Source organism: Cupressus sempervirens, chromosome 9 (assembly GCF_028749045.1).
Source record: "Cupressus sempervirens isolate cs-2001-9-10 chromosome 9, ASM2874904v1, whole genome shotgun sequence".
Taxonomy (NCBI): domain Eukaryota; kingdom Viridiplantae; phylum Streptophyta; class Pinopsida; order Cupressales; family Cupressaceae; genus Cupressus; species Cupressus sempervirens.
Genome location: NC_143126.1, coordinates 600,024,708 through 600,048,768, shown reverse-complemented (window position 1 = coordinate 600,048,768; position 24,061 = coordinate 600,024,708). Strand labels below are relative to the sequence as shown.

The following is a 24,061-nucleotide window of genomic DNA, read 5'->3' as shown; positions in this document are numbered from 1 at the left end:
TTGTTAAAGATTTAGTTCATGCATGACTGGAATGTAGCAGGTGTGTTGGTCAACCCGAACGGCATGACCAGGAACTCATAGTGTCCGTAATGGCAATGGAAGGCCATTTTCTCCACATCCTCTTCCCTCATTTGGATCTGATGGTATCCAGAATGGAGATCTATTTTTGAGAAATAGACCACACCATATAGTTCATCCTGCAGCTCATCTATCCTTGGAATGGGGTACCTATTCTTTATTGTCCTCTTGTTCAGTGCCTGATAGTCCACACACATACACAATGTTCCATCCTTCTTCTTGACCAACACTACTAATGATGCGAATGGGCTAGAACTGGGATGGATCCATCCCTTATCAAGTAACTCCTGGATCATTCATTCGATTTCATCTTTGAACTTCTTTGGGTGGCGGTACAGTGTGGTTATAACAGGTTTTGCCCTTGGTTCCAACTCTATTGTATGTTCAAATCCTCGATGCGGCGATATGCTAGGAGGAATATCTATGAAAACCCTTTCATGCTTACTTAAACATCTTGAAGCTCTTTATCCTGTGGAGGTGTTCGGTGCCCCTTAATAGGTTTTGCCGAGATGAAACATTGTGCAACCCACGCAAGATCATCATGCCATAGGATTGCCTCTATCTGATGCACAGACACTTCCTTCGGTCCTTCATTTGCCATCCCTCAGAGGACCACCTTCTTTCGAATAGCCACGAAAGTGAAGTCCATTCGCTTGAAACTCTGAGTGTATTCATCAAGCATCTCCATCCACTATATGCCGAGGATGACCTCCATGTCGGCCAAATCCACTATAAAAATGTCCTCTGTCACCGTGTGATTTGCCATTGTGATACTCAGCTAAGGAACTAGGTGCGTGCAGGACAGGAAATTCCCTCCGGTAACTTTGACCTAAAAGCCCACGTGTGCTTCCATTGGGAGATTTCTTCACTGTACTAAAGATGAATTTATGAAATTCAATGTAGCTCTCCTATCCAGCATCACTGTGATCCTTTTTCCCTAAACGGTACCATGCACATGGAAAAGTGTGCACCTCGGACTGCTAGCCAAGGCAATGGATCCTCCACATTTTATTAAAGCGGCAATCCTCTTCGTATGGTTGAAGTTGGCCATGTCAATGTCACCACTAGGTTGGATGTCTTCCACTGGCATTCCCTCTTGATCTTGCTCATCTTCTTCATCGGACATCACTTCGATGTAATGAATTTTTGCTTTCTCGAGACATTGGTGACTAGGTTCCCAAGGCCCCTTGCAATTAAAACATAACTTCTTTCTTCGGAGTTCTTGTCAGGATGCTTCAACCAATGATGGCTTCTTGGGCGGGGGTTTATCCCTCGAGAATATCGACGATTTCAGATGTGAATGAATCCGAGAGGATGAGGATGATGCTGATGACGATGCCATGCTTCGTGCCTTACTGATTGCTTCCATCAAAGTTGATAGGTTGAATCCTTTTACCCAACCTTTCAGTGGTTCTTCCAGTCCATCCATAAAGAGAACGACCCATCTTCGTTTAGAAATGTCTGTCACCAATATAGAAAGTCTCTGAAACTCTGCAATGAACTGATCTGCTGATCCCATTTGCCTTAGCTATGCCATATCTTTGAAATTGAGCTCGGGGTCTTTTCCATCAAATCATTCAATTAGTCTCTCCATGAACTCAACATAAGTCTTTATTTGATCATGCCCAAGAGTGATAGTGTTGTGGTGCCACCATTCATGCGCAACGCCCTCCAAGTGTAATGCGAAAAATTTAATCGCTTCTTCTTCAGGCATAGGATTTAGCTAGAAGTAGGTGTCGACTTTCATTACCCATGCCTACGCTGAAATGGAGCCTGAACTGTCAAATGGAGACAGGTTCACCTTACTCAATTTTCTCCTTAGGTCATCGTTAAAATATCCTCCTCTGTTTCCACCTCCTGTATATCTCATTCTTAGATCTACGTAATCCTTGTAGGAGATGTCTTCTTGAAGATTTGCATTCTGCCAATCCTCCTGTATTTCCTCGAAGGTTGGAAGTCTCTCTCTGTGATGTGTCTCAGTCCGTGGTGGGAAAGTCGGCATGGATGGTCAAGATTGTGTAGTGTGAGGGTGTGATTTGCTTGCCACCGAATCTATGCTCTGTCCATTCGGTTCTCCAAAAAATTTATTTTCTCCCAACTTTTTGAGCGTTTCTTCCATAAGCCGTTGAGTATCAGTGATCTATGCTTGGTTTCACGCAAGATCCCTCAAAAGTGCAATGAGTTCGACACATCTCGATTCTCATTCTCGTTCTTGTTCTTCAGCCATTCGATCAATAGAATTTGTCCTTCTCTTTCGGTTATAAACTTGCATTCACCGATCACAAGCTGGCAAGATCAATTGCTCTGATACCACTGTAGTGTTTCGAAGCCTCTCTGAATTCAAAAACATTGGAATTCCATGAACATCTCCTGAATATGGAAGTTGGGTGTACAGGAGGATAGAAGATTGGTTGTATGGCTGATAGCAGATGGTTTAGGGTATGTGTTGAACCATATAGATTAGTTCTCAACAAGTCCGCATGATGGAGGTTATTGGCCGTACGGTGAGTAGACTATGTCATACGATGATTGTTATGTAGTTGTACGATTGTGTAAGAGGCAACGGTACGCTATTGAAGACAGTCCGTACAGTGGCTATAAAGGTCATACGGTGGATTTAGAGGCCCGTACAGGCAACAGTAGAAGTCATACGGTGAGATCAGAGGGTAATCAGTAGCCCGTAGGGTAAGATAATAGGCAAGCCGTATGGATGGATTGTGTAGTAGGTTGACTAAGCAAATATGGATGGTGAGAAACACAGTTGATGACAGAAACAATGTTGTTCATACACAAGTGCGAAATGTTGAAGGAAGATTAGATGAATTCTGAATATAAGAATAAGACTTGAACACACAAATCCTTCTAATAAGTTTTCCGAGAGAGGGCACTCCAAATTGCCAGATTTGAACAATTAATACATGCAGTGACAGAGTAGGGTGAGGGTTGATTCCCACCGAAACTGTGCAAGCCAAATAGGGAAGGTCTTTCATTTCTGAAATGGCGAATTATAGAGAATCCCCAACAGGAATTCGCAATAAAGAGAAATATAGTCCAAAGCATACCTATCAACTACTGCGAGCCGTGCTTAAATACTCATCAGAAAAAGCTTTTCGAGGGTGTACAAAATTAGCCGACAGTGACACACTCTACTTTGACAAAAATTAAATTTGGGTTCCAGTTAAATTAAACAATCGACCCATTACACAAAAATAATTAAATACATTTATTTCTGTTCAGAAACATTACATTAATGCAACTAAGAGAAACTCCACTTAAAAAATTGGAATACTGTTTTTAGGAAATCTAGTCTGATTGATTGATTGTGGTGACTAATTCAGTAACATGGGGGACATTACTACTGTTAATCTCAATAACAGTCATAGAATTGAGTGTATTTTCCATAGCTAACTGAAAACATTCAATAAAATATTAGTTTCAGGAACACGTGTCCAACATGTGGCAAAAAAGTAAAATTCCAATTTTAGATTCGAGTAAACAAAAAAATCTGTCAAAAACAAAAAAAGGTCTAAGTAAAATAATATAAGATTATAGACATATGCATATTAGCTTCAGTTAATTTCGTAACCATTATTAGCTTCCTAAACAAAGACAAATCAAATGGTATTTTAGACATGATAAAGATATAACAGCAATCAAACTTGCAAGCATAAAGGCAAACAACTTTGGTTTAACTCTATCTTCCTGATCTGAAACATCGATAATCAAAAAACATAGAATAAGTTTGTATGCCTTGTTTTTTCTCTCGAGTTATTTTGAAGTTTTGAAGATGATGGGCTTTTCTTTGAAAATTTCTCTGTTAGAAAATTTCTAATTTTCCAGATTTGTTAAAGCAATGTGTGTTAAATTTAATGGTGGGAACCAAGTCTTTGAAGATGTATATTACACAAGAATGCAGTTATATTGTAGTTATGGAATTTATGGCTGTTAAATTGATATGCAAGTGCTGGATTCGCTTCAAAGAAGCAGTATCTGTATGGCTCTGTTACCATGAAACTAAAGCTTGTCCCTGGTGATTCTGCTGGGACTGTCACTGCATTTTATGTAAGAATTTTTATACTTAACAGAACAATAACAAGAAGGGAAAATTAAAAGAGATGTTCTTTGTAGCAATTTATTTTTTGTCACATTATCAATGCATAGATATTTAGTGCACAACAACATGAAATCTTGCAGATGTGTATAGGCTGCGAGACCAGATATTTACTTCTAAAAGTTGAACCATAAATTTGCAGGCACAGAAAGTTTGTTGGGCCAGTTTCAAAAAAAATGAAACATCATTTGGTTTAATAATTGATTACACAAATTTTATTCAATAAAAAATATTAATCATAAAATGAAATACTATTTTTTTTTTTTAAATATTTTCATATGTTTGAAATGACTGTTTTTTTATAGAATTGTATTCTCTTGTTACATCTTTTAACATATTCTTCTATTTGAATGTTATTAATTATCTTCATAAATTTATTATATTTTTACTCCTATTTTAACTGATAAGCTATAACTTAAGGGTTGTTATCCAAATCTCCCTTAAAAAGAAACAAACTAAGTAATTAGTATCTCAGACATGATAATAATCCTATGGCCATATTATTATATATGAATTCACGTGTGGTGAGTATAAGTTGGAAAAAATGGCTCATAGTCAAATGTTGCTCATTATAAGAAATAAAATTTCACCCATACTGCTATTAGGTTTTAAATTTCTTGTTGTGTCTGCCAAGATCTTTGAGTTATATTAAAATCACACACGATTTGCATGGGAATTGACTGCAGGTATACAGATCCTCAACCTGAATACTCAGCATTCAGGAAGGCAAGTTTTGGCCATGCAATCTTTGACATTAAAAATCGAACTCATGTTTATTACTACTGGCATCGTAAACAGGATGGAGATGCTGTGGTGGGAAATTCCCAATGGCTCTACAATAGGTATCGGTATCCTTAAAGTGAACCCATATTAGAAATCTAATGCTCACTGATGTATGGCACGGATCGAATATTGTAATGATAACAGAATCTCCTGACTTACATAATTGGGCCTGAACTTAATAAAATTAAATTTAAAACTTCAATACAACTAATATTTAAAAATATTATACAATTGTTTGATGATGATTTAACATACTTAATAGTACAACAAGATGCAATATAGCTGCTGCGCAGCTGATTCGCAGAAACTGATATGAAGTGGCTATCAGTATGAATATTAGGTGCTACCCTACAAAGTTTGACACAAAACAAAACCCTAAATCTACACTACTAAAACTGATACAACAACTGCCCCTACCGGAGAAATAAGACAGGTATTCTACATAGGAAAAGATAGGTAATTTATACTTAGGTCAACGAATCTTGTATAATTTATACTTAGGTCATTAAATCCTAGAACTTGGCTTTTCGAGTGATATAAACATGACAAGTCAACTAAGTTTGATGATTTGAATATTTTCATAGGTATTTGGTTTTCACAGAGCTCAATCTGATGAAAAATATGAAATTAAATCAAAAGATAATTGCTTCTTACATTTCTATAAATTATCAACTTCAATTATAAAAATATTGTTTTTCTAGTGGTATCAGTCCTGTTATATGAACATATGAATATAATACTACAGAAAAGGCATGCGGGCCGTTGGACAGATTGCCTGAAGTAATAGGGTCTCAGGAATTCATCTTTTGCTCTGTGCGAAAAGAAAAAACTCCTTAGTTATGGACCGCTCCTTTTGTTAGCCGTCCCTCTTGAGCCCATTCTCACTCCATATTGTAGTGGAAGGAGGATATCATGTTTCTTTACCCTAGTTTCAAGTAGCTTCAATGTATTTTATAATGCAAAGATACTTTGCATCAGCAACAACAACTGGACACATATGCTTACTGATATATTTGTATATTGCATCAATTGGAGAAGTGTGTTTATATTTTATCAAAAACGTATGGTCTTGTGAACTGTATTGATTGAAAGCTTAGGTCGTCACTTTTGGATTTGCCAAGTACTCTCTGAATCAAATCTGTCAAACTGTGGCCAAAGCTATTAACCATTGCCATCTTTTTAATCATAATTTTATAGCTCGTTTAGATTCTTAGAAGTTGCCTTACCATATTATGATAGGGACAAAATGATGGTTCTAAGCTTGTCAGATTTCTCGGTGGTATGTTACCTAATTTGTAATGAAATATTGAGCAGTTGGTATGATCAAATGTGAAGAAAAATACCTATAATCAGTCATATTTTCGTTGTTCAAAGCTGTATTATTTTTAAGCAAGATTTGACATATTTTCCTTGTTCAGAGTTGTCCTATTTTAACACCCACACAATATTTAAATTTTGGAAATCAATTTCCCTAACTCACATATTCTATACCTTAAAAGGGTCCTTGCTTTCCAATAAAGATATATAAGCATAAATATAAACATTATTTGACACTGGAGGCGGAAAATGTAGTTAGAAAGGAGGCGGCCAATGTATAAAGTTGTACATAGGAAGCCAAACAAATAATGATGCAGGAGCATCTTGGATTTACTTGGTGACTACTTTGGAGTTCATGGGAGGAGGCTCAGTAGTTGCTTTGGAGGGTGTTTGGACTGGTACTCAGTCAAAGAAGGATTGGAGCTCGGCATGGTCTATGGAGCTCGACATGGTCCTTGGTTGCTCAGCATGGTCTTTGAAACAGGGCATGGTCTATGGAGCTCGGCATGATATTTGGTTGCTCGGCATGGTCTGAGAATTTAGTGTTTGTTTCAGGCTATATAACTAAATTTTCACAATGAGTTAAAGGATGAAGCTTTCAGAGATTAAAGAACGCCTAGACTTCTACCTATGGTCCGAAGCTCAAGTTCTAATTCATTCGCAGCTAAGAGATATCACAATTTAACTAAGACATCGATTTTGGAAATTTAATTGTTGTAGGAGGCCAACTTTGGCATTTAATTTATGTATTTGCATTTAATTTGTGTTTTGGGCCAACTTGTGGCTTAGATTGGTATAAGTAGGGGCTATGGGGAAGTCTTTAATGATTATTCATTCACTCAGAAGAGGAGTGGGTGTGGGAAGTAGCTGAAGAGCGAGTTTTCCTGAGTCTATAAGCAGAGCGCCGAATGTGAGGCAGTTTACAGCAAGATTGTGATGAGGTTATGAATGTGTGGACAGAGCGCCAAATGAGAGGTAGGTTATACTTGAATTATTCATCCATCATGGAGAAGTAGAGGAGCTTCCAAGAGCGAATTTGGAGAAGAGCTCGTAGCTGCGGCTTGGAAAATAAGGAGATTGCCTGGTGGGCTTGCGAGCACAATTTGAGATCTTCCTTGGAGGTTTCTACTAGAGTGTGGATCTAGACTACCTAGGGTTTGGGTTTGGATCTTGAGGGATCTTGCAGAACTATTACTTGCTTTGTATCTGGCCATAACCGAGAAAGCCTTACAGCCCGGCACATTGCATGTAATCAATTATATTTTATGAATATATTATTGTGATTTCGTATCAGATCTTGTGTTATGATGCAGGAGCATCTAGAGGTATAAGGGCAATCCTATGTCACCCAAAAAAATATACTTAGACTTAGTTTCTATTTCATGTGTTTTCATTTTTGGATACCCATTTGGGTCAAATAAAGGTTCCAACTCTCACAATTCCACTATCAGTGTGTTTGAAAACCCCGAAAAAATAAGAGCATGTAATTAGGCCATCATTTTGGTAAACTAGAAGGTGTGAATTGGCCCGATGAATTTAATCATGATTTAGAGCATTCTAGAAAAAGAATCAGGTCAATAGGCCCCACGGTTTGAAAGTTATTCTAGTTTTTCGAGTTTTGGAGACCTCCTAAGAATGCTTCAAAGTTAGGTTAGGGGCATTAAATCACCTCAAAAAGGTCCAAAAAATGGGGGATGAGCAAAGCTGGTCTACAAGGCTATAGAGCGCTTTGAGAGCTTTCCGAAAATATAAACGGTTCGTCAATCGGAGCTACAGTTCAAAAGTTATGCCTCCCGAAAGTTCAGTTACCGTTTCTGGATTCTTCTGGATTTGCACCGACTTCTAACGCAGCTTCTGGAACCTTCTATTTAGTCGGTGGATGCCTACTAGCACTTTCTAGAATGTACTCCTAGTCCTTAACCCTCCAGGGTCTATTTAAGGAGATTTCTTGCATTGTAAAAGGTAGTTCGGAGTGGAGTTTGAGAGGAGGTACTGAAAGGAGAAATTATCTCCAGATTTATGCTATTGTAAGCCCTTAGGGCATGTTTTGAAGTTTATTTTCTCTGTACTATTTGTACTAACTTATTTTTCAGTTAAAAAAATTTTCCTTTTCTATTGTGTCCATTCTATTCGTGGGTTGTGTCCCCATCAAGTGCTATCAGAGCTGATTTTCCTGAGTGTGTAGACAGAGCCCTGACTGTGAGGTAGTTTTCACCAGGACTGTGTGGTTGTGGGTTCGAATTAGAAGATGCCTCCATGAAGAGAGCATGGTGGAAGGGCCAGACCTATTAATCCTGAGGAGGTTAGAGCCCTCCAAAGGCAGGTACAAGCATTGCAAGAGGAGCTCTATAGAGGAGCAATGTTGCCGCAAGTGACGACAATGAGGATGACAATGAAGAAGTAATGGAACTAGAAGCAGAATTTGATGGGGAAGTTTTGAATCATGCAGAGGAAAGGCTCTTTAGGGCCATTACTAAGTTTGGGAAAAGACATACAATTGAAGTGGGTGTATTTTCAGGATATCTAAAACCAGATGAGTTGATCAATTGGATCAATGAATTGGAAGAATACTTTGAGTATGAGAATATGTGGAACCCAGATAGGGTTAAGTTTGCAAAGGCCAAACTAAAAGGTCATGCCAAAATCTGGTGGCAAGAGGTTCAATTGGAAAGAAATAGAAGAGGAAAGGAGAAGATCACAAGATGGGATCGCATGGTGGACAAATTAAAAAAGTAGTTCATTCCTGTGGACTACGAGCTTGATTTGTTTAAGAAGATGCATGGGTTAAAGCAAGCAGGAAGATCAGTCCAAGAATATACAGATGAATTTTATCGACTCTTGATTAGAGCGGGGCATAGAGAAGCAAATAAGGAGAAGGTTTCTCGTTATATCAGTGGGTTGCAACCTAGCATACAGGAGGAATTAAGTCTAGTAAGAATGACCAGTGTTGAAGAGGCATACCAGTTTGCCCTACGAGTTGAAGAGAAGCTAAATAAAAGGTTCGAAGGAAGACAAAGAGGGTGCGATCAAGGAGGAAGGGAAAGCGGTAGGTCATCTAGAGGCCGCAATGAAACTCAAAAGAAAAATGAAGATGAGGGTACTAGCAAGAACCAGAGGAATGAGGGTTTCAACCGCTCCCATGACCAAGACTTTGGAAATCAGAGAGGAAGAGGTAGAGGAGGTGGACAAGGAAGAGGAGGCTTCCATGGTACCTATTTCCATTGCAATGAAGAAGGTCATCATGCCTTTGAATGCCCTCAATGACAAGGAAGGACAAATAGGAGAGCTGAGGGCCAAGCTAGGGTTGCTCATGTGGATGAGGATGCACAATCATCACATTCAGAGGATGCAAAAAGAGGAGAGACCTTGGTAAATGAAAGAGTCCCATTAAGTGGTGAGATCGAACCAGGACAACAGAGAAGCTTGTTCCGTACCAGATGCAAGTGTGAGGATAAATGTTGTGACGTGATCATTGATGGTGGTAGCAATGATAACCTGGTATCAGAAGAGATGGTCTCTAAGCTGAAGCTCAAGAGGGAGAAACATTCTAAGCCCTATCGGATTGCTTGGGTAAAAGATGATCATAAGGTCTTGGTAAGTGAACAATGTTTAGTAAAATTCAAAATTGGGAGTTACCATGATGAAGTTCTCTGTGATGTTATTTTGATGGATGTTAGCCATCTATTTTTGGGTAGACCATGGCAGTTTGATAGACATGCAGAGCATGATGGACATGCAAACACATACTCTCTGACAAAGGATGGAGTTTGCCACAAATTGAAGCCCATGAAAAAGGAAGGTGAAAAGGTATATAGCAGTGCTAGGATTTGTCTTGTTGATGGAAGGAAGTTTTTAGATGGCATGAAACATCAGCATATGTGCTATGCTTTGATTCCTAGGAAAGATAAAGAAGGTAGTAATGAAATACCACTTGAAGTTTCAAATTTACTAGGGGAGTTTGGAGATATTATCTCTGATAATGTTCCAGATGGATTGCCACCAGTAAGGCAAATCAATCATCAGATAGATCTGATTCTAGGAGATAGTTTGCATAATAAGGTTGCTCACAGGATGACTCCTACTGAAATAGAGGAGCTAAATAGACAGGTTCAGGAGCTGTTGAGGAAGGGCTTGATTCAAGAGAGCCTAAGTTCATGTGCAGTACCTGCAGTACTCACACCAAAGAAGGATGGAGAGTGGAGGACGTGTACAGATTCTCGAGCTATAAATAGGATAACCATCAAGTATCGATTTCCTTTGCCAAGGATGGATGATCTTATCGACTGCTTGAGGGGAGCTCAGTACTTCACAAAGATAAATATGAAGAGTGGTTATCATTAGATATGGATTCGAGAAGGAGATGAGTGGAAAACAGCCTTCAAGACCAAGGAGGGTCTTTATGAGTGGTTAGTCATGCCCTTTGGATTGATGAACGCCCCAAGCACCTTCATGCGGCTCATGAATGAGGTACTTAAGAAGTTCTTGGGAAAATTTGTTATTGTTTATTTGGATGATATTTTAATTTTCAGCAAGATTTTGGAAGAACATTTACTACATATTCGTAGTGTCCTTTAAAGGCTAAGGGAAGAGAAACTATTAATTAATCTGAAGAAATGTATCTTTGCAAAAAGGAAGTTAGTCTATTTGGGATTTGTTATATCACCTGAAGGTCTCAAAATGGATCCAGAGAAGGTAAAAGCCATCTTGGAATGGCCTACTCCAAGGTCTGCTACTGAGGTAAGATCATTTCATGGTCTGCTTAGTTTTTATAGGAAGTTTATTAAGAATTTCAATGGCATATGTGCACCCCTAACTGATACAATAAGAGGGGATAGAAAAAAGTTCAAATGGACTGTAGCAACTGCGAGAAGTTTTGAATTGCTGAAGAAGAAAGTGACAGAACAGCCTGTATTGGCACTTCCAGATTTTAGAAAGGTTTTCCAAGTAGATTGTGATGCCAATGGCAGCGCTATTGGGGCTGTATTAAGCCAAGAAGGTAAACCTATTGCATATTTTAGTGAAAAATTGAATGATGCAAAGAAGAAGTATTATGTTTATGATCAAGATTTCTATGCAATAGTTCAGGCCTTAAGAAATGGAGGCATTATTTATTGCCAAAGGAATTTGTTTTGTATACTGATCATTAGGCATTATAGTACCTAAATAGCCAAGGTAAATTGAATCAGAGGCATATGAAGTGGGTAGAGTTTTTGCAGAGCTATACATTTTTGTTGAAGCATAGAAGTGGAAAATCTAATAGGGTTGCAGATGCACTAAATGGGAGACAGTTGTTGCTCACAGTAATGCAGGTTGAAGTAGTTGGGTTTGATGAACTCAAGAATGTGTACCCCGAGGATCCTGATTTTGCTGAAGCATGGAAAGCTTGTAAAGAACCTGTTGCTGTAGATAGAACCAAGTGGTTAGACTATTTAATTCAGGATGGCGTGTTGTTCAAGGGTAGTCAATTGTGCATTCCAAGAAGTTCCATGAAGGAAAATCTGATTAAGGAGAAACATAGTGGAGGGATGGTAGGACATTTTGGTCAAGATAAGACCGTTGCCATTCTTAGAGAACATTATTTTTGGCCTCAAATTTTACAGGATGTGAAGAAGTTTGTACAGAGTTGCCAGGTTTGTCAAGTTGCCAAGGGGTTTAGTCACAATACTGGCCTATATCAGCCATTGCCTGTTCCATCGAAGCCATGGGAGGACAAAAGTATGGATTTTGTTCTTGGATTTCCAAGGACACAAAGGGGTAATGACTCAGTATTCTTGGTTGTTGATAGGTTCTCCAAAATAGCACATTTCATTCCATGCCACAAAACTCATGATGTTGTCCATATTGCAGACTTGTTTTTCAAAGAGGTGGTAAGACTACATGGTCTTCCAAGGAGCATAGTTTCTAATAGAGATACTAAATTTGTGAGGTATTTCTGGAGGACATTGTGGAAAAAGTTGAGAACAAACTTAAAATTTAGTTCCACACATCACCGACAAATTGACGACCAAACAGAAGTGGTAAACAGAAGTCTGGACAATTTGCTGAGATGTTTAGTTGGGGATAAGCCCAAAGGGTGGGATTTGATTCTACCACAAGTGGAGTTTGATTACAATAACTCTATAAATAGGAGTACTGAAAAATCACCATTCCAAATTGTATATGGGAATAGCCCAAGGACTGCACCAGAATTGAGGAAGATAGAGCAAGGGGAGAGGACAAGTGTTGAAGCGAAAGAATTTGCTAAACATATCAAGCATCTACATGAGGAGGTTCAGGCACACATTACCAAGATGAATCAAAATTATAAAGCTAGGGCTGATCAAAGGAGAAGACATAAGGAATTCCAAGTAGGGGATCTAGTCATGGTGCACTTACGAAAAGAAAGATTTCCACTCGGTACTTACAACAAGCTAAAAATGAAGAAATTTGGCCCCTGCAAAGTTTTGAAGAAACATGACTCAGGAAATGCATATGAGGTGGAGCTGCCAGATAGTATTCACATTTCTCCCATTTTCAACATTGTAGATTTAACAGCGTATCATGATGATGGTGTAGATGAGGAGCTGGTGTTAGAGCCATGTCCAATTCCTGCTTCTAAGAAGGATGAGATAGAAGACATTCTAGATCATTGTGTGGGTAGGAGTACCAGAAACAGGCAGTATGAAGAGTATTTGGTCAAATGGAAAGGAGGACCGATCGAGGACTCAACTTGGATTTCAGCAACTGAGGTTTCCCATTTGGGATTTTCTCTACCATTCATAAAGTGACAAGGTCACTTTTCAATCTACCCTAGGTGTCTGATGCAGGAGCATCCAGAGGTATAAGGGAAATCCTGTGTCACCCAAAAAAATATACTTAGACTTAGTTTTTGTTTCATGTGTTTTCATTTTTGGATACCCATTTGGGTCAAATAAAGGTTCCAACTCTCACAGTTCCACTATCAGTGTGTTTGAAAATCTCAAAAAATAGGAGCATGTAATTAGGCCATCATTTTGGTAAATTAGAAGGTGTGAATTGGCCAGATGAATGTAATCGTGATTTAGAGCATTCCAGAAAAAGAATCAGGTCAATAGGCCCCACGGTTTGAAAGTTATTGCAGTTTCTCGAGTTTTGGAGAGCCCCTAAGAATGCTTCAAAGTTAGGTTAGGGGCATTAAATGACCTCAAAAAGGGCCAAAAAATGGGGGACAAGCAAATCTGGTCCATAGGGCTATAGAGTGCTTCGAGAGCTTTTCGAAAATGTAAATGGTTTGTCAATCGGAGCTACAGTTCAAAGGTTATGCCTCCCGAAAATTTGGTTACCGTTTCTGGATTCCTTTAGATTTGCACCAACTTCTAATGCAGCTTCTAGAACCTTCTATTTGGTCGATGGATGCCTACTAGCACTTTCTAGAATGTAATCCTAGTCCTTAACCCTCCGGGGTCTATTTAAGGAGACTTCTGACATTGTAAAAGGCAGTTCGGAGTGGAGTTTGAGAGGAGGTACTGAAAGGAGAAATTATCTCCAGATTTATGCTATTGTAAGCCCTTAGGGCATGTTTTGAAGTTTATTTTCTCTATATTATTTGTACTAGCTTATTTTTCAGTTAATACAATTTCCTTTTTTTGTTGTGTCCATTCTGTTCGTGAGTTGTGTCCCCATCAAGTGGTATCAGAGCTGGTTTTTCTCAGTGTGTAGACAGAGCGCTGACTGTGAGGCAGTTTGCACCAAGACTGTGTGGTTGTGGGTTCGAGTTAGAAGATGCCTCCATGAAGAGAGCGTGGCGGAAGGGCCAGAGCTATTAATACTGAGGAGGTTAGAGCCCTCCAAAGGCAGGTACAAGCATTGCAAGAGGAGCTCCGTAGAGGAGCAAATGTTGCCACAGGTGACGACAGTGAGGATGACAATGAAGAAAAAGTAATGGAACTAGAAGGAGAATTTGATGGGGAAGTTTTGAATCATGCAGAGGAAAGGCTTTTTAGGGCCATTACTAAGTTTGGAAAAAGACCTACAATTGAATTGGGTGTATTTTCAGAAAATTTGAAACTAGATGAGTTGATCGATTGGATCAATGAACTGGAAGAATACTTTGAGTATGAAGATATAAGGGACCCAGATAGGGTTAAGTTTGCAAAGGCCAAATTGAAAGGCCTTGCCAAAATCTGGTGGCAAGAGGTTCAATTGGAAAGAAACAGAAGAGGAAAGGAGAAGATCACAAGATGGGATCGCATGGTGGACAAATTGAAGAAGCAATTCATTCCTGTAGACTATGAGCTTGATTTGTTTAACAAGATGCATGGGTTAAAGCAAGCAGGAAGATTAGTCCAAGAATATACAGATGAATTTTACTGACTCTTGATTAGAGTGGGGCATGCAGAAGCAAATAAGGAGAAGGTTGCTCGTTATATCAGTGGGTTGCGACCTAGCATCTAGGAGGAATTAAGTCTGGTAAGAATGACCAGCGTTGAAGAGGCATACTAGTTTGCTTACGAGTTGAAGAGAAGCCAAACAAAAAGTTTGAAGGAAGACAAAGAGGGTGCGGTCAAGGAGGAAGGGAAGTGGTAGGTCATTTGGAGGCCGCAATGAAACCCGAAAGAAAAATGAAGATGAGGGTACTAGTAGGAACCAGAGGAATGCGGGTTTCAACCGCTCCCGTGACCAAGACTTTGGAAATCAGAGAGGAAGAGGTAGAGGACATGGACAAGGAAGAGGAGGCTTCCGTGGTACCTGTTTCCATTGCAATGAAAAAGGTCATCGTGCCTTTGAATGCCCTCAACGACAAGGAAGGACAGATAGGAGAGCTGAGGGCCAAGCTAGGGTTGCTCATGTGGATGAGGATGCACAATCATCACATTCAGAGGATGCAGAAAGAGGAGAGACCTTGGTAAATGAAAGAGTCTCACTAAGTGGTGAGATTGAACCAGGACAATAGAGGAGTTTGTTCCATACCAGATGCAAGTGTGAGGATAAATTTTGTGACGTGATCATTGATGGTGGCAGCACTGATAACTTGGTATCAGAAGAGATGGTCTCTAAGCTGAAGCTCAAGAGGGAGAAACATTCCCAGCCCTATCGGATTGCTTGGGTAAAAGATGATCATAAGGTCCTGGTAAGTGACCAATGGTTAGTAAAATTCAAAATTGGGAGTTACCAAGATGAAGTTTTATGTGATGTTATTTCAATGGATGTTTTCCATCTATTGTTGGGTAGACCATGGTAGTTTGATAGACATGCAGTGCATGATGGACATGCAAACACATACTCTCTGACAAAGGATGGAGTTCGCCAGAAATTGAAGCCCATAAAAAAGGAAGGTGAAAAGGTATGTAGCAGTGTTAGGATTTGTCTTGTTGATGGAAAAAAGTTTTTAGATGGCATGAAACATCAGCATATGTGCTATGCTTTGATTCCTAGGAAAGATAAAGAAGGTAGTAGTGAAATACCACTTGAAGTTTCAGATTTACTAGGGGAGTTTGGAGATATTATCTCTGATAATATTCCAGATGGATTGCCACTAGTAAGGAAAATCAGTCATCAGATAGATCTGATTCTAGGAGCTAGTTTTTCTAACAAGGCTGCTCATAGGATGACTCCTACTAAAATAGAGGAGCTAAATAGACAGGTTCAGGAGCTGTTGAGGAAGGGCTTGATTCGAGAGAGCCTAAGTCCATGTGCAGTACCTGCAATACTCACACCAAAGAAGGATGGAGAGTGGAGGATGTGTATAGATTCTCGAGCTATAAACAGGATAACCATCAACTACCGATTTCCTTTGCCAAGGATGGATGATCTTATGGACTGCTTCAGTGGAGCTCAGTACTTCACAAAGATAGATCTGAAGAGTGGTTATCATCAGATACGGATTCGAGAAGGAGATGAGTGGAAAACAGCCTTCAAGACCAAGGAGGGTCTTTATGAGTGGTTATTCATGCCCTTTGGATTGACGAACGCCCCAAGCACCTACATGTGGCTCATGAATGAGGTACTTAAGAAGTTCTTGGAAAAAAAATTTATTGTTTATTTGGATGATATTTTAATTTTCAGCAAGATTTTGGAAGAACATTTACTACATATTCGTAGTGTCCTTGAAAGGCTAAAGGAAGAGAAACTATTAATTAATCTGAAGAAATGTATCTTTGCAAAAAGGGAGTTAGTCTATTTGGGGTTTGTTATATCACCTGAAGGTCTCAAAATGGATCCAGAGAAGGTAAAAGCCATCTTGGAATGGCCTACTCCAAGGTCTGCTACTGAGGTAAGATCATTTCATGGTCTGGTTAGTTTTTACAGGAAGTTTATTAAAAATTTCAATGGCATATGTGCACCCCTAACTGATACAATAAGAAGGGATAGAAAAGAGTTCAAATGGACTATAGCAGCTGCGAGAAGTTTTGAATTGCTGAAGAAGAAGGTGATAGAACAGCCTGTATTGGCACTTCCAGATTTTAGAAAGGTTTTCCAGGTAGATTGTGATGTTAGTGGCAGCGCTATTGGGGTTGTATTAAGCCAAGAAGGTAAACCTATTGCATATTTTAGTGAAAAATTGAATGATGCAAAGAAGAAGTATTCTGTTTATGATCAAGAGTTCTATGCAATAGTTCACGCCTTAAAGAAATGGAGGCATTATTTATTGCCAAAGGAATTTGTTTTGTATATTGATCATCAGGCATTACAGTACCTAAATAGCCAAGGTAAATTGAATCAGAGGCATATGAAGTGGGTACAGTTCTTACAGAGCTATACATTTGTGTTGAAGCATAGAAGTGAAAAATCTAACAGGGTTGCAGATGCACTAAGTAGGAGACAGTTGTTGCTCACAGTAATGCAGGTTGAAGTAGTTGGGTTTGATGAACTCAAGAATTTGTACCCCAAGGATCCTGATTTTGCTGAAGCATGGAAAGCTTGTAAAGAACCTGTTGTTGTAGATAGAACCAAGTGGTTAGACTATTTGATTCAAGATGGCATGTTGTTCAAGGGTAGTCAATTGTGCATTCCAAGAAGTTCCATGAGGAAAAATCTGATTAAGGAGAAACACAGTGGAGGGATGGCAGGACATTTTGGTCGAGATAAGACCGTTGCCATTCTTCGATAACATTATTTTTGGCCTCAAATTTTACAGGATGTGAAGAAGTTTGTACAGAGTTGCCAGGTTTGTCAAGTTGCCAAGGGGTTTAGTCACAATACTGGCCTATATCAGCCATTGCCTGTTCCATCGAGGCTATGAGAGGACAAAAGTATGGATTTTGTTCTTAGATTGCCAAGGATACAAAGGGGTAATGACTCAATATTCGTGGTTGTTGATAGGTTCTCCAAAATGGCACATTTCATTCCATGCCACAAAACTCATGATGATGTCCATATTGCAGACTTGTTTTTCAAAGAGGTGGTAAGACTACATGGTCTTCCAAGGAGCATAGTTTCTGATAGAGATACTAAATTTGTGGGGTATTTCTGGAGGACATTGTGGAAAAAGTTGAGAACAGACTTAAAATTCAGTTCCACGCATCACCCACAAACTGACGGCCAAATAGAAGTGGTAAATAGAAGTCTGGGCAATTTGCTGAGATGTTTAGTTGGGGATAAGCCCAAGGGATGGGATTTGATTTTACCACAAGCAGAGTTTGCTTACAATAACTCTATAAATAGGAGTACTGAAAAATCACAATTTCAAATTTTATATGGGAATAGCCCAAGGACTGCACCAGAATTGAGGAAGATAGAGCAAGGGGAGAGGACAAGTGCTAAAGCGAAAGAATTTGCTGAACATATCAAGCGTCTACATGAGGAGGTTCAGGCACACATTACCAAGATGAATCAAAATTATAAAGCTAGGGTTGATCAAAGGAGAAGACATAAGGAATTCCAAGTAGAGGATCTAGTCATGGTGCAGTTACAAAAAGAAAGATTTTCAGTCGGTACTTACAACAAGCTGAAAATGAAGAAATTTGGCCCCTGCAAAGTTTTGAAAAAACATGACTCAGGAAATGCATATGAGGTGGAGCTGCCAAATGGTATTCACATTTCTCCCATTTTCAACATTGTAGATTTAACAGAGTATCATGATGATGGTGCAGATGAGGAGCTGGTGTTAGAGCCATGTCCAATTCCTGCTTCTAAGAAGGAGGAGATAGAAGACATTCTAGATCATCTTGTGGGTAGGAGTACCAGAAACAGGCAGTATGAAGAGTATTTGGTTAAATGGAAAGGACGATCGATCGAGGACTCAACTTGGATTTCAGCAGCTGAAGTTTTCCATTTGAGATTTCTTCTACCATTCATAAAGTGACAGGGTCACTTTTCAATCTACCCTAGGTGTCTGATGCAAGAGCATCCAAAGGTATAAGGGCAATCCTGTGTCACCCAAAAGAATATACTTAGACTTAGTTTCTGTTTCATGTGTTTTCATTTTTGGATACCCATTTGGGTCAAATAAAGGTTCCAACTCTCACAGTTCCACTATCAGTGTGTTTGAAAATCCTGAAAAAATAGGAGCATGTAATTAGGCCATCATTTTGGTAAACTAGAATGTGTGAATTGGCCAGATGAACGTAATCGTGATTTGGAGCATTCCAGAAAAAGAATCAGGTCAATAGGCCCCACGGTTTGAAAGTTATTGTAGTTTTCCGAATTTTGGAGACCTAAGAATGCTTCAAAGTCAGGTTAGGGGCATTAAATGACTTCGAAAAGGGCCAAAAGATGGGGGACGAGCGAAGCTGATCTATAAGGCTATAGAGCGCTTCAAGAGCTTTCCGAAAATGTAAACGATTCGTCAATCGGAGCTACGGTTCAAAAGTTATGCCTCCTGGAAGTTTGGTTACTGTTTTTGGATTCTTCTAGATTTGCACTGACTTCTAACGCAACTTCTGGAATCTTCTATTTGGTCGGTGGATGCCTACTAGCACTTTCTAGAATGTACTCCTAGTCTTTAACCCTCCGGGGTCTATTTAAGGAGATTTCTGACATTGTAAAAGGCAGTTCAGAGTGGAGTTTGAGAGGAGGTACTGAAAAGAGAAATTATCTCCAGATTTATGCTATTATAAGCCTTTAGGGCATGTTTTGAAGTTTATTTTCTCTGTACTATTTGTACTAGCTTATTTTTCAGTTAATACAATTTCCCTTTTCTATTGTGTCCATTCTGTTCGTGGATTGTGTCCCCATCAAGTTATTACTTCCTGTCATTATGTTTCCGCTGCGTGATTTTATAGTAGGGGGCTAGAACATCTCCTTTGGAGATGCTCTTGCCTTGCACTGCGTCAAATAAACACACCTATTTTTAAATAAGCCCAATGGACGGCGCTGTTTCAAACATTCCTTCCTTCTCTCCCGCTAATTTATTCATTTCGACATCACCGTTATTCCAAAAACCGCTGGGAAAAATAAAATGTGTACACCATTTGATACAGACCGACCACAGTAAAAGGGAATAAATAGTCTGTTTGGATAGTGACATGTTAGCTCTGTTTTCACAGGGCTAACGGAGAATCTACGTGCAATAGCTAGGAAAAATATAGAAGGAAAGTAATATCATGTACAGATTTTTCGATAGAAGAAATTGAAATGAAGAAACATAAGAGAAATGTCAACAGAAAACCATGAACCAATGCCCTGGTAAAGTCTAAATTTGAAAAAGAAATTTCGACAACTGATTTATACCCTGTCCACTGAAAAATTCTGCTCGTCAATAATTAAACTCTTGATGAATCAGCATATATAGCCTAAGAAAATAGACTTTTCTAAAAAATTGACCGAGGGGAAATGGATGGATAAAGTGCCCTAGAATTTCCACAATTCTGCCTTGTGTATTTGACAATCTGACGTAGAAGCTTGTAATTTTGAGTGCAATAAAAGATCAGGACCACATGATATAGAATCTCCTAAGTGGGTGTCAGAATGTGCCTAAGTAGCTGGAATGCATGAAATCATTCACTTTTCTGGTGAGAAATTCAATTTTTCTAACCGGAGAAAGATAGGAACACATCTCACTAACAATTCTCATACACGTGAAAAAAGTGAGTATAAATTCCTCCCTGTATTTTCCTCCTCGATTCGTTTCCATTTCTACGATATTTCTTGTGAGACATTGCAAGTATAACGATGGTGTCATCTATATAGCCTAGCAAGAGAAGTTGTCTGCAACCAGGTAAGACCATTGAATTATATCTCAATCTCTCTGTAGATTTTGTCATCACACCAAAAAGCAGGTGCTGGTGGTGGAGAGGGCTCATGGGAGATATGATGGTGTCGGTGGAGAGGGCTCATCGGAGATATATTAGGTACGCCAACACTGCTACTCCAACACTCATCAGAGATATGATGGTGTCGGTGGAGAGGGCTTATCGGAGATATAGTCCGTACGCCAACACTGCTACTACGCCAACACTCCCATGGCAGAGCAACACTCCCATATTGGCAGAGCAGTGGATTATCGATGTTAAAAGTGGGTTCCAGAACCAGGATCTCAATTCCGCCCAAAGATCTGAACGGGTTTCGATTTACAAAGTCCCCGATTTTCTTGTTCAGCTGAATCAGAGCGCTTATTTTTCACAAATGGTAAGCTTAGGCCCACTTCATCATGATCTGGCTCTTTCTCCTGAAATGCATACTCATAAGTTGTACGCTGCGAGGAAAATGTTTAATATGATGAGTGCGGAGGAATTCGAAAGTCAAGTTATAGGACCTATTATGGCTGAGGCTCCCAGGGTCAGAGAACACTACCAAGAGAAAATCGAGTACCAAGATGGGCATCTCGCTTGGATGCTCGCTTTGGATGCTTGTTTCATCTTAGAGACATTCAAGGCTTTGGGTAGTACCTCTGATTCGGATTGTTCCTTTTTCAATCGAAATAGTATTGAATACACTGCATACCCCATAATTGCTGACATGTTGATGCTGGAGAACCAAATTCCACTCTTTGTTCTGCTCAGGATACTAGAGTTGAGCGGGCAAAGACATCGAGCAAGCGCAAATGATGAAGCAAGTACAAATGCTGCAGACGACCCATTTATAAAGCTGTGCAATTTGTTAAGTGGTGCCCGAATCGCGAGGTTGTTCTACCCTTTCAAAAGTAAGGAAACAGACCCCCGACTAAATGAAATTCCAAATGAAGAAGACATTACGCATCTTTTGGATTTGTTCCGAAAGTATGTCAAACATTCATTGAAAGTTGAAGACGGTACAGATGACCGTTCGCTGAATGAAAGCCGTACTCATGTTGATAATTCGGAGAGAAGAGAGATTATAATCCCCTCTGCTTCTGAATTAAGTCGCGCTGGGATCAAATTCACAAGGATGGAGGGAAATAGGATGAAGATCACCATTAAGAAGAATATATTTCACCTCCCCAGAATCAGAATCTCCAGCAGCGTTGAAACCCTTCTGCGAAATCTCATGGCAATGGAAATATATGAGGCGAAAAACAAGTGTGCTATATCGAGGTACGTTCATCTCATGTGTGAGCTCATTCATTCTGAAAGAGATGTCTCCGTCCTTAGAAAAGCCAGAATTATCAAGAGTTACATGGGAAGCGATGGAGAAGTGGCCGATCTGTTCAAAACGCTGAGCAGAGGCATCACCAGAAGCTATGAGGATCCATTTGCTAAAGTGAGAGAAGATGCCTACAATCATTACCACAGCACATATGAAGTCATGCTCGCTGAGTTTACAGAACATTATTTTTCCAGGCCATGGAGAACTGTTTCTGTGATTGCAGCATTCCTGCTTTTGTCCTTCACTGTCGTGCAAACCGTTTTCGCAGTACTGCATCGTTAATTAGCTTCTCACAAATTACGTGTTCTATTTGTAATGAGGCCTGCACAAATTTTCTACATCCATTGTAGCAGCCCCAACGGAAGTTTATTCTATTGCACATATATTGTTTGATCTACCTTGTATATTTGTTTGTTCGAATTATATTAGCTAGTGTCTGTGATATTTGGCATTTCGCTGTACCCTCTTCAGTAATTTTTTTGGTGGGAGGCTCCAGTGTTGAATGTCACATGTTTCAGTCTCTATTTCTAGTGGTAGGTTGAATCAGGCTATACATTGGCATAGTCTCTCTGTCCAGGGAAATATTTATGCTTTCTTGTAATCTCCACGTTTCTTGTTTAATATAATTTCAGACAATATGCCTTTCACCAGAAAAGAAAAAACAGAACTATTGTTGTTTTCTATTGGGTATTATTAATGCTCGCCTTAATGTGCATATCTTTTTGAATTTAAGGCTCAGCTTTTGTCTAGCTTTTTTAGTTAGGAAGGTATTCATTCTATCAAATTCCCGTGGAGCACGATTAGAACTTCATTCCTTTTAGTTGTGGCGGCGCCAACCAATATCATAACTCAAAAGGGGGAAATGCATTTGGCTCGTTAAAAGTTGTCCGTACTTCACTCTGTCCCGAAATTCTCTGAAACAAACTTCTGCAAATGTTCTGAAATCATCTCTGTTTATTGTTTAACAAAAGTAAATTAAAAACTATCAGGTATAACTTTGTGACATTGCTATCAGGATTTAACTGCAAGTAAAATGGAAATTATCTCTTATTTATTCAGATATAACTTTGTTAAAAAATAAAAACTAGCTCGATGAATTATGATACACTTCTCAAGATACTGACTTCTGAATACATTTTTACAAAGTGTAGCTCTTAACTGACAACAAAATATCAATTATAGATAGAAAATATTACACTACTATGGGACTAAGCCATCCTCTGTAAGCATCTTCCAAGCTCTGGGGTAAATCGAAGTGGAATAAGGTAGCATGTGGCTGAACACCTGCAAATTTTATTTAATGAAATTATTTTGGGTTGAACTATTCCTCCAACATTCAATTTAGTTTATTGGGCCCAAAAAATGTACTATATTTTACAATGAATGAATGGCCGTGGGCTCTTTTTAGGTGACATTTACCGTGGAGAATAAGTTCGTTGATGAGAATATTGTAGTATTCCAATCCCGTTGAATTGATTGCACCCCTTCCCCTTCCATCTATTTTAAGCAGCAAGTTAAGATGATGTCCAAGCGAAAGAAAACAATAACCATACATTGCTACTCCTACTTTTAATTTTGACAGAGAATATTGCTTGACAGTACCAGGTATAAGTCGAGACCATGATATGGAAAATCTGTATGCATCTAATCCCATCTTGAACATCAGAAGAACATCCTCCTGAAAAATATGTTTATAGTAAGCCAACTTAAACTCGAATAGAATGGGATTACTTAACATTGTACCAATCAAAAAAAGTATAGCAATTCAGATTACTTTATAGTGGTGGTATTGGTCTGCGGTAAAATCCCCTGTGCTTTCATCAAACATTTTCATTGTTAATGATCATTTACCTTAGTCCAAGGAGGAGGAAGACATCTAAATCCGGAACGCCCAAAATTGAGAAAGAAATATAATGCCCAAAAATGACCAAATGGATAAGTTGGAGTAGAATTACACAATCAGAATACTAGCATTTTCTGACATCAGGAATTAATTTTTTTTAATGGTAGAGTTATGTATTATATTGAATTGCGTCTACTTTCAGAAAACAAAGCGCATGAATATGATTTGCATAAGTTTTATATTTGTTTCCATAAATGAAAGGACTAACCAGAGTGTGTAAAAGTATACACCATCAAGTTGTGATGCACCTTCAACCTGTAATTTGTGTACACCCCATCATAACAAGTAATAAGTAATATAATTTAGTATGATAACAGCTGATATAACTGTGAGAAGAAATAAAGGAAGTGGTATTAGGCACCTGGTAAGAAGAAATGCCTGCACCAAATATGAAGTTTTTTTTAAAA

General features: G+C 39.0%; 1 protein-coding gene and 1 pseudogene across 1 annotated transcript; one reads left to right on the top strand and one right to left on the bottom strand.

Annotated features, from left to right (window-relative positions):
- Window positions 1-23,585, bottom strand: part of LOC149540114 (beta-glucosidase 22-like) — a 43,309-nt pseudogene extending 19,724 nt beyond the window's left edge.
- Window positions 20,489-22,161, top strand: LOC149540115 (UPF0481 protein At3g47200-like). The gene has a single exon (XM_089800286.1). It carries the CDS (start codon window positions 20,489-20,491, stop codon window positions 22,031-22,033), a length of 1,545 nt encoding a protein of 514 aa, XP_089656412.1. The 3' UTR covers window positions 22,034-22,161.
- Window positions 23,586-24,061: the final 476 nt, after the last annotated feature.

Excerpts from the sequence above, each read along its gene's own strand:
- LOC149540115 (XM_089800286.1), top strand. The coding sequence starts at position 20,489 with ATGGGAGATATGATGGTGTCGGTGGAGAGGGCTCATCGGAGATATATT.